The 11705-nt window shown below is 43.7% G+C and overlaps 1 protein-coding gene across 1 annotated transcript; it reads right to left on the bottom strand.

Moving 5' to 3' along the window:
• Positions 1 to 4210: 4210 nt before the first annotated feature.
• snai1 (snail family transcriptional repressor 1) lies at positions 4211 to 10813 on the bottom strand. The gene is made up of 3 exons (XM_003220653.4): positions 10627 to 10813; positions 8667 to 9191; positions 4211 to 5827 (listed from the first exon to the last, which is right to left on the bottom strand). The coding sequence occupies exons 1-3, from the start codon at positions 10703 to 10705 to the stop codon at positions 5646 to 5648; spliced, it is 786 nt and encodes a 261-aa protein (XP_003220701.1). The 5' UTR covers positions 10706 to 10813; the 3' UTR covers positions 4211 to 5645.
• Positions 10814 to 11705: the final 892 nt, after the last annotated feature.

Here is an 11705-nt window from a genome sequence, read left to right as displayed (position 1 = left end):
TTGTCAAGTACATTTCAACATACAGTAACACTATAAATCAGAGGCCTCCAAGTCATCCTGTTTAATCAGGTCTGGCAGATTCAGAATTGTGGTTTCTTTTATTGGTTCATCCATTTGTAATGTGTAATTCTTTTCCTACTGCGTTCTACCTTACCAAGTGTCACTCTAATTAGTCATATCTTCTCATGATATGTCCAGAAAACTATAGTCTTAGTTTAGTAATCTTTACTTCTAGGGCATTTGTTCCCAACCTTTTTTTGACCAGGGACCACTTTAACTAGGGACCACTCTCCTGCATTAGTATCAAAAGGGTAACAAATTAGTTTTTTGTCAACTTTAGAATTGGTTTGGTTATTTGGGGTGCTGATTCAGAAAATTGCATTGGAAAGATCACATCAGCTCTAGTTTTTTATACAGAACATATGCCATCCATATGTTGGGTTGGGCTATATTATTATCCGTAGTAGTAACGATGAGGCCATGGACCATATTTTAGGTCTTGCAGGCCACTGGTGGTCCATGAACCACAGGTTTGGAACCACTGTTCCAGGGAGAGAATGGGCTTGATTTGGCTGAAACCCATTTATTTGTTTTCTTTGCATTCCAAAGTATCTACAAAACTATGCATCAACATATTTCAAATGAATTGATTCTCTTCCTGCTAGTTTTCTTCACTGTCCCGCTTTCATAGCCATAGGTAAAGGTAAAGGTTTTCCCCTGACGTTGAGTCCAGTTGTGACCGACTCTGGGGGTTGGTGCTCATCTCCATTTCTAAGCCGAAGAACCGGCATTGTCCGTAGACACCTCCAAGGTCATGTGGCCAGCATGATTGCATGGAGCGCCGTTACCTTCCTGCAGGAGTGATACCTATTTATCTACTCACATTTGCATGTTTTCGAACTGCTAGGTTGGCAGGAGCTGGGGCTAACAGTGGTCGCTCATTCCGCTCCCAGGATTTGAACCTGGGACCTTTCGGTCTGCAAGTTCAGCAGCTCAGCACTTTAACACACTGCGCCACAACCAGGGCCCCATAGCCATACATAGAATCAAAAAATACCATGGTTGGGACAATCCTTACTTTGATATTCAATTGCATATTTTTACTCCTGAAGATCTAATCTAGTTCCTCAACCCAAAAGATTCAAAAGTAGGAAGCAAATCCTGTGGCAGTTATCTTAGTAGGTGTGGCCACTGAGCCTGCCTAAACACAGGACCTTGGTGCCCCTTCTTCCTCCTTTCCTAAAGATTTGTGGATTTCTGCAACTTGAAAAAAACTCTAAGCCATTGACACTATTTGTATCAGTCTTAACCAATTGATTAAATATGGAAGAAATTTGCACATCAATTACATTGATTCTAAAGAGAGAAAAAACCCATTTTTGTTTTCAGAGACATTGACAAGACTCATAGTAAGTGACACCTTGGAAATGGGAGTGGAGTGAAGCTCCTTTAAGAGGCCATCTAGTCATAACATCGTACTTAACATTTTTTTCTCAATTACTCAACTAGTTGAGTAACAGAAGACTGCAACCTTTCTTATGCATCTCTTAAAAGTTTGCATAGACCTGCTGTTGGGCAAAGTAGAACAACTGCCTCAAGCACATACATTCCTGTGGGACCACAATGCTGTCCTCTCAACTATATATCCCAAGACCTTGGCCCCATAGTTTTGGCCCTATTAGTTAGGCTTTGCCCCCAAGAAGAGTGTTATATTGCTAGTTGAAATAAGATTCTTCTTCTAGATCATTTTCTTCTCAATGAGTGCATTTGTTGTATCACTCCATCATAACAAACCAGTTCTAGTAGGTTTCACCTGAAAGCGTGTGTTCTGGCCCTTTCATATCAAGCCACCTAACTAATACAATAAAAATGGCTGGTGATGTGGGGGTGGGGTTATTTTCTTGTTGTTGTTGTGATTATTGTAGTTAAAGTCAGAGGAATCAAATAAGCTTGAAGGAGATGGCAGATGATGCCATCATCTCTGCTAATCAACAAGGCTCAGTGTTTTGAATGGGGCTCCAATGTACCACTTAATGTTCTCCAGATGTTTACGATTGACCCCAACCATCAGACAGGAATATAACTAGGTGGAGGGGAGAAAACTGAAGGCATTGCCTACCCCATAGAGATCCTAGACCCCAGTGAAATTGTCCTTCAGTTCCCAAATTCCTGTAATTACAGTCATTTAAAACTTCAGTTGAACATTTAGATATATGGTTTCAGCTTCTAAAAAAAGGGGGCAGGAAAACCCCTTATATTGTCGAAGGCTTTTATGGCTGGAATCATAGGTGGTTGTGTGTTTTCTGGGCTGTATGCCCATGTTCCAGAAGCACTCTCTCCTGGCATTTCACCCACATCTATGGCAGGCATCCTCAAAGGTTGTGAGGTATATTGGAAAAAACCTTCCTTGCTTAGTTTTTCCAATATGCCTCACAACTTCTGAGGATGCTTGCCACAGATGTAGGTGAAACATCAGGAGAGAATGCTTCTGGAACATGGCCATACATCCCGGAAAACACACAACAACCTCATTATGAATGTAGTGAATACAAGAGTTTCTGGGTGTGGATGTAATTTCAGTATCTCAGTCTGCAATACTAAACGTTTGGTGACATAATAGAAATTTAATTTAACAGATTGAATTCATAACTAAGGAAGTTATATCCTCAGTCCCTTATTAGTGACATTTTGTCCAAGGATGAGGAGTACTGGGAATTTGGAGGGGGGTATGCTAAACCTGAAAAATTCCTGGAGGAGTTCCACAATAGTGAGCCAGAGAATGAATCCATACTGCACAGGTATAGCCATTTGCTCCCACATTAACTCTAGTTGATTCCTGGGATTTTTAATTTGATGAGGTACATAGAATTCCCTAGCTCGTTCCATGAATTAATACCGGTGCATTCTGACAGAGAACCACTCAGAACTATAAATCCCAGAATGTTATAGGATTGCACAATGGCAGTTGAAAGGACTATAACTGCATACTGTAAATACAGCCAAGATATTAGGCACTCTGCTGCTAGCAGAGCCTAGAGAGATGGTTTCATCCTTCTGTAATGCTATAATCCAGATAAATTAAATTGTCACTCAGAGGTCTAGGCCCACTAACATTCCCAAACTGGTTAAGCAAAGGCTGTCAAATGGATCTGTACTGATATGCTTCTGTGCTCTTCATAAAACTACTGCTGGTGCCTCCCATGTTAGTTCAGGTTAAAAAAAAACTGAGCAGATCCTCTATCCCATTGACATGGGAGTAAGGAGATACAGTAGAATGGGACTTAATACAGGATTTGTTCAATATGGGACACGACTTATATGTAATCACTAATCCTAAAGTAAATCTAATGAATTGATTGGATTTACACAAGTTTTTATTAATCATTCACAGATTGATTCAATGTTTCTATCCTAGGTGGAATTAGTAATGGGTTTAGGATGCTGCATTTGCAGTATGTACCACTAAGATGAGTCAGAACTGTATGAGACTGTATGCTGGTTCGTGGCTGTAATAAAGGTTTGTTTGTTTGTATGAGAGTGTTTTAAATCATTATTATGAGGACACACACTTCCAAATGGTTGTCTCTCTTCAATTGCTAGCATCCAATGATACCTTGCTCTAACAACGAAAGACGCCCAAAGAAATAAGCCAGAGTAAGTCCCACTAAACTCAGCTGGACTTATTTCTGAATACAATATACACAAATAAGGCTGCATGTTGTATTGAAAGCCATAGAACAAGACAGATATTAACTTTTAAAGTGGCCTTCTTGAATCTGGAGCCCTTTGCTTCTAGTCTACATAGCCTTTTTCCTTGTCTAGCTTCTTGACATTAATTGTACACATTTGTGTTGCAAATAGACTCAGGGCCCTTCCATATAGTCCTATAACCCAGACTAGCAAGGCAGAAAATCCCACAATATCTTTGAACAGGGTTATCTGAGTCCACACTGCCATATATTCCAACTCAAAGCAGAAAATGTGGGATTTTATTCAGCTGTGTGGAAGGAGCCTCAATAACATATATAGCATCCTTCTGCAATCGGATATGCTTCAAATCTGACTAGTGTCTTGAGATTACGGGGGTCATAATACCAACAAATGTCATTGTCACCGTTTGATCACAACTCACATGTGCTGGCCTGAAATCATTGCATTTCCCTGAAAACGTACACATTGCCAGCAAGCTGATGAAAAGCACAAGACCAGATTATAAATTAAACATTTTATTGAATATCAATAAATTGCATATAACTTTTTAATATATTTATATAAAAGTTTTTAATCAGTATAAAATTGTGGCACAAAAATATATAAATACCAGTGTACCTTTGAAATGTAAACATACCCTTTTTCTTTCTTTTTTTTGTTTTACGGTGTGGAAACAAACAATGTACAAAAGAAAAAGATGCATTCAGGCGGCACCTGTCAATATGCCCATAAAGAGCCATTTTGGCACACACCTGTCAATGGGCAGCCCTCTTTGCACAGGCCAGCTATTGTATCGCCCGACAAGTGCCTGCTATTAGTCACAGTTCTTTTGAGAGGAAAAAAAGCAGTTGTTCAAAGAAGTCATATTAACAGGTGCTTGAGTGCATAGCTGCTCTGTAAACAGGAGTCTTGGTTTGAAATGGCTACCCAATGCCTTCCCAGCGAGACATTGTTAATCTTTTGAGGCATTGCAAATTAGCATTGTGCTGGTGGGAGAAGCAGCTGCCTCAAAGCGAATGCAACACTATATTACTGCATAGTTACACCTTCTGGGGCGGGTGGTGCATAATAACAATGATAGGAGCGAGAGACGGAGGCAGGCTGTGGCAGCAGGCGGGTGCGGAGGCTTTGCTTTCTTCTCTTTTATTTCGAGGCATTTCAGTTCAGGGTCAATTCTAAATTTATTGTTCCCAAACCCTCCCCACTGCCACACATACACCCTCAAAAGAAAACAAATACTGCTATCCTTCAGGCCAGCAAGGCTTAATCCTGAGAGATATGGAGCACCTTCTGAACATTCCTACACATGATTAAAACTTTAAAAAAACAACATAATGATGGCCTTCTAGCATAAGATGGCTTTCAAAAAGATATGGGGGAAATTCACAGAGGATAAGACTCAATGGCTATTAAGACATATAGAGAAAGAGAGAAACCAAATCCCAGCAGAACCTCCATGGTCAGTGGCAGTATATCTCCAAAGATTAAATGTGAGCAAAAAGAGGTAGTCTAACCATCCCTTTCATGCTCCTCTGGGCTCTTAGGAGATGGAATGCTACACATGCACCTTGGTCAGAGAGTTCAGAAAGAGGTTCAGTGGAAAACATCAGCACATTTGGCATTTTGTGAAACCACAGCCATTTGTGGTGCAAACAATGTGGTCCTGAATCAAGAAACACCCTGCCACTGCCAGGAAAAAGGGACAGGGTAGGAGGGAAGGAAATCAGTCTTTAAGGCTGCCTTGAGAAAAACAATAACAAACTAAGTATATGTATGTAGGGTGCTTTAAGGCTTGAAGCAGCTGGAAATAACAGTTCGATACACACTGTGCTGGCAAGTTCAACTCAACGGAAACTATCTTCCTACAGACGCTAGTTAAAATACATGTATTTGCATGGAGGAGTCTCTGGTGTTTGAAGGACGGAAGGAACCCTTCAGCGTGTTCCAGTGCAGCCTGTTTCTTCATGCTTGTGGAGAAGGGACATTCGGGAGAAAGTCCGGGAGCAGGTTTTGCATTGATACTTCTTGACGTCCGAATGGGTCTGCAGGTGGGCGCGGAGGTTGGAGCGGTCAGCAAAAGCCCTGTTGCAGTGTGTGCAGGAAAACGGTTTCTCACCTACAAAGGAGAGAGTAGAAAGGTTTCTTAAGGAAAGCTCAAGCATTTGTATCTTTGTGAATCATAGGACAAGACAAAGTGTCGTCTAGCATCTTATAATCATGATCTGCAAAGAATGAGAAAGTGACTTTTTGGACAACATCTCCCAGAAGTCCCCAGTGGTCATGTTTGCTGTGGAATTCTGTGAGCTATAGCTCCACAAGTAATATTTCCAAACTTTGTATATAAATAGCATGGGCACAGTAAAATGAATCAGGGCCACTTAAGCTGTTTATGCCAACTCCTGACACAACTGTTTGGAAATAAATGCCACTGGAATTGATAGGGCTTATTTCCATATAAATAGAGGTATAGAGTGGCATCTTCAAATCAAGTGAACACAGAGATCCTAAAAACATTTAATTAGAAATAATATCAAAAGACATAGTCTAGCAGAAGTTAAGCACCCTTACACATCTTTAAATTGACAGTACATGAGTAAGTTATTCATATGTCCCCATATCGCTTATTCCATTTTCTCCTCTCATATGAGCCTATTCTTCATTTAAGATTGTATGCCCCTCCATCTCAGAAAGGCTGGGCTGGTGGATAAACAAGACAGGGCTTTCTTTGTTGTGGCACCCAGCTGTGAAAATCTCTCCCAACAAAAACAGAGATGGATTCCAAGACAACATTTTACATTGTCCTTAAAATCAGGGGTGGCTTTTAGAAACTATTTAAAGTTATTTCAAAAAGAAGCTTTGAAATGTTTTGTCCATAACTGTGGGAATTCTTATAGGGGGTTGGGGCAACAGACAGGTGTTAATGCTATGCTGCTGCTTCCAATACATTTTTCCTGTTGCATTAGAATCATAGAGTCATAGAATAGTAGAGTTGGAAGAGACCTCATGGGCCTTCTAGTCCAATCCCCCGCTAAGAAGCAAGAAATCGCATTCAAAGCACCCCCGACAGATGGCCATCCAGCCTTTGCTTAAAAGCCTCCAAAGAAGGAGCCTCCACCACAGTTGTGTTCCAGTTTGTATTCATGGATTCTAAAAAGTCTCAATCCTGCAGGCATGTATAAGATTGCAAGTCAAGGTTATAATCCTATATTACACATACATTTGAGGAATAAGTCCCCTGGAGCACAGTGAGGTTTATTTATAACAACATGATTATGACTGGACTGCAATGCCGCATGTATCTGTATCATGGACTTGTGAACTGCTGGTAGTCCATTCTAACCCAAACCATCCAAAGTAAGGGCATCAATTCTAAGAACAGCCAACAGCTATGCAAAAAGATGAAGCTTTACTGGCCTCAATTTGCGTACCAAATTACATGACTGTATCCTTTCTTGTGTCTCTCCTGTCCTTCCTTCCCTTCTCACTCCACCCTTCTAGCAAAAAAGGCTAAAGGGGATGAATTCCTGTCAGAGAAATTCTTTTGGAGCCAGCCAGCAGGCATGCTCAATTGGGAACACACAATTAAGTCTTTCTGGCTTCCTTCAGGCACCATCCTTTACCACTTTTAAGAAGGTGTGAAATCGGCACCAAGTAACAATTAAACTATGCCCACACCCACCCACCCAAATACAAAGGCTGCTTGGAGGGAGATGCATTGTAAATGTGATACTCCTTGGATTGAAAGCTGAAAAAGCTTTCCACCCAGCAGCTGGGGAGTCTGGTGTTTAGCTCCGGGGCATTACAGTAACAGGTGCATGAAGGGAAAAGCAGCATAGCTACATTAAAGCACCTGCTGAGGAGGAACCGGAGGAGTCCTCCCAGCCGTTTCCCCCCATTCCAAGGGCCTTTCCCTGCCGCCCCACAGCCTCCACGCTCCATGGTACCATTAGGCAAACAATGCAAATCAGTAAGGACTAGAACGGTGCTTCTCAAGGGCTCCTTTTGTGGGGAGGAACAGCTTAACTTTCTCAAAAGTCTGCATTAGGCAGTGGGAATGTTTTGGAAACCTATTCAAGGAAGAGACTGTGTTCAAAGAAATAGAAAAAACCCATCTCCCATCCGTCCGCACCACCTCCCCATCCACCAAGGAACACTTAACATTTCATGTTCTGCTTGCTAGGCAAGAAAGAGACAATGAAGGGGGGGGGGGTGTGTCTGGCCTTTTAAACCCAAAGGGAGTATTTCACCAGTGAAAGGGAAAGAGAGCGTGCCTTGGCCAGTGTTGACATTACACATGCCTGCCGGGTTGGATTGCAAGGCCGGCACAAAACCCTTTCAACTCCAATCACCCCTTTGTGCCCAGAATGACTCAAGGCTGATTCACATGACTGAGTGCCTGCTGAGTTGGCCGGGCCGACAATCAGTGTGCCTCATGGTTGATGTGGTTATTCCCCTCCCTTTCCTTCCTACAGTCCTAGAGCTATTGAGACTCTACAAACTCAGGACACCATGGAAAGAACCCAAAGGGTAAGGATTGGGGTGCAAGAGGGAGAATAATGGGGTGAGATTATCACAATGTGTGCCCAAACCCTGGGTTCGTACACATTTGCAGATCCTCTCTCATGCACATGTTTGCAAATGGGCATCTGAGCCATTCAATAAGCCTATGGAGCATAATGCTAGTTCCAGGTGTTGAGATAAAAAAGAGAAGCACTTGGGAATATTACTTTTGAAACTACAACTCCCAAAATCCAATGCCTAGATCCAGATCATGCTGGGAGTTGTGGTGCAAAAGTAGTATTTCCAAACCCAGGGAAAGAACTCCTTTAGTTAGTCCTTATCTCCTCAGATAAGCTACATGTGATGCTGACGTGAATCAGGTGACATGATAGTGAGAGGGCTGAGGGAAAAAGAGAGACATGAGATTAGAGCAAATGAAGAAGAGGCAACTTTACCAGTATGGGTTCTGATGTGGCCTTGCAGGAGCCAAGGCCTGGAGAAAGCTTTGCCGCAGATCTTGCACACGCAAGGAAGGGTATGGCTTCGGATGTGCATCTTCAGGGCTCCTAGGCTCACGTACTCCTTCTCACAGTACTTGCAGCTGAAAGATTTCCTGGCCTGGGAGTCGCAGTGCAACTGTCTGTGTTTGGAAAGGCCCGCAAAGGTCGAGTAGGACTTGCTGCATTGGCCGCAGTGGAATTTCTCTGCTTCGGTGGCTGAAGAGGAGGCTGGGCTGGGCGGATCAGAGGTCGTCTTGCCATCCTCCTCTTCGCTGGACAAGGAGGTCAGGTCCAGAGGCTTGGAGTCGGGGCTCGGAGGGGAGCCTGCGCTCTTCTGGTATTCTGGCTCAGAGGTGAAGAAGTTGGAGAGGAGCCCCGTGTCCCAGACAAGCGAAGGGTAGTGAGGGCTGTTGGTCAGGAGGTCTGGCTGGGGGAGGACGGACAGGGGGTACTTCTCATAGAAGAAGGGGGACACAATCACTGCAAGAGAAGGAAAAGGAAGGATTGTAATCTAAGTATGCACTGTATTGTCGGAAGGCTTTCATGGCCAGAATCAATGGGTTGCCATGAGTTTTCCAGGCTGTATGGACATGTTCCAGAAGCATGCTTTCCTGACATTTTGCCCACATCGACAGCACTCTCAGAGTTTGTGAGGTATGTTGGAAACTAGGCAAGTGATGTTTATATACCTGTGGAAGGTCCAGAGTGGGAGGAACAACTCTTGTCTGTTGGAAGCAAGTGTGAATGTTGCAATTAATCACTTTGATTAGCATTGAAAAGCCTTTCAGCTTCAAGGCCTGGTTGATTCCTGCCTGGGGGGATCCTTTGTTGGGAGGTTATCTGGCCCTGATTGTTTCCTGTCTGGAATCCCCCTGTTTTCTGAGTGTTGTCTTTTATTTAATGACCTGATTTTAGAGTTTTTTTAAAAAAATAACTGGTAGCCAGATTTGTTCATTTTCATGGTTTCCTCCCTTCTGTTGAAATTATCCAAATGATTGTGAATTTCAATGGCTTCTCTGTGTAGTCTGACAAGGTGGTTGTGTGAGTGGTCCAGCATTTCTGTGCTCTCAAATAATATGCTGTGTCCAGGTTGGTTCATCAAGTGCTCTGCTATGGCTGACTTCTCTGGTCATTCAAATCCATGTGGACAATTTCAACAGAAAAGGACAAAATCTGGCTACCAGTATTTTTAAAACTCTAAAATCAGAACAGCAAATAAAGAACACTCTGAAAACAGAGGCATCCCAGACAGAAAACAATCAAGAGATTCCCCTAGGCAGGACTCAATCAGGCTTTGAAGCTGCAAGGCTTTTCAGTGCTAATCAAGGTGATTAATTGCAACATTCACAACAGCCTCCAATGCTAATTGCAACATTCACTCTTGCTTCCAACAGGCAAGAGTTCTTTCTCCTACCTTGAACCTTCCACAGATATATAAACCCCACTTGCCTAGTTTCCAACAGACCTCACAACCTCTGATGATGCCTGACATAGATGAGAGCAGAGATGCAGGTGAAACGTCAGGAGTGAATGCTTCTGGAACCTGGCCATACAGCCTAGAAAACTCACAGCAACTAAGTATGCACTGCTAGAATCAGTTGAGACAGGTAACTGCATTCTTTTACCTTTTGGAGGGAAGAGGTGAGATTTCAAAAGGGGTCTCAGCAAGAATTAAAACAGGCACAAACATACCCTAACCCTAGAACTCATCAGTTGCAGAGTGTATTCAGACATAGGCAAACTTGGGCCCTCCAGGTGTTTTGGACTTCAACTCCCACCATTCCTAACAGCCTGCCGGCTGTTAGGATTGGTGGGAGTTGAAGTCCAAAACACCTGGAGGGCCAAAGTTTGCCCATGCCTGCAAAGTAGATGCCTTTCCTTCCTCCCCCTAAAGCGAGCTCCCTCGGCTGCCTACCGGTCTGGCTTTCCAGTTCGCTGTAGTTGGGCTTCTTGCTGGCCGAGAAATGCTTCTTGACGAGGAAAGAGCGAGGCATTTTGGCCGGAGGAGGAGGAGGAAGAGGAAGGCGCAGAGGGCAAGCCAGGGAGGCGAGGCGAGGATGCCCTTCTCTTCCCAGGGCCAAGCGAGCGAAGCGGATTGAGTTTGGAGCGGCTTGTTTATATATGGGCTGGGAGGATTGGTCTACACGCCCACCGTGTCACTTCCCAGCCAATGGAGAGAAGGCGGGGCGGGGTCCAGCAGGTGCCCCACCGGAGAAGCCCCTCCGATGGCAGGAGCAGAGAGAAAAAGAGAGAGAAGGGGTTCGTCTATGGCAGGCCTGGGCAAACTTGGGCCCTCCAGGTGTTTTGGACTTCAACTCCCACCATTCCTAACAGCCTACCGGTAGGCTGTTAGGAATGGTGGGAGTTGAAGTCCAAAACACCTGGAGGGCCCAAGTTTGCCCAGGCCTGCCATAGTTGTTAATATCCAGTCAATGCTCCCGACCTGGCTCCATTAGGGCTTGACTTGCTTTCAGAGAGAGAGCTATATCTCCCGTTTAATTGCCATATTAAACCACAACAAAAGCCCTTTCGAGCTGGAATCCTTTCATACCCTCTGGGACGCAGGAGGGGAAAAAAAGTTTCCAAAGTTTCCTATCCTATACAAGACATAGGATTTCTATTAACGGGGATTTGCCGGGCGCCCTCTGCTTTCCACTGCGCACCAGCGCCACCTTCCGGATCTTTGCGAAATTGCTGCCAGGCTGTGGAATTAATTTAATATGGGTTGCTGTGAAATTTCCAGGCTGTATGGCCATGTCCCAGAAGCATTCTTTCCTGACGTTTTGCCCTCATCTATGTCAGGCATCCTCAGAGGTTGTGAGGTCTGTTGGAAACTAGGCAAGTGGGGTTTATATATCTGTTGAAATTCCAGGGTGGGAGAAAGAACTCTTGTCTGTTGGAGGCAGGTGTGAATGTTCCAATTAATCACCTTGATTAGCATTGAATAGCCTTTCAGCTTCAAAGCCTGCCTACTTCCTGCCTAGGGGAATCCTT

This window comes from Anolis carolinensis, chromosome 4 (genome assembly GCF_035594765.1).
Source record: "Anolis carolinensis isolate JA03-04 chromosome 4, rAnoCar3.1.pri, whole genome shotgun sequence".
Classification (NCBI taxonomy): domain Eukaryota; kingdom Metazoa; phylum Chordata; class Lepidosauria; order Squamata; family Dactyloidae; genus Anolis; species Anolis carolinensis.
Note: the sequence above shows the minus strand (reverse complement) of the source record. Positions and strands in the feature narration are given on the sequence as shown.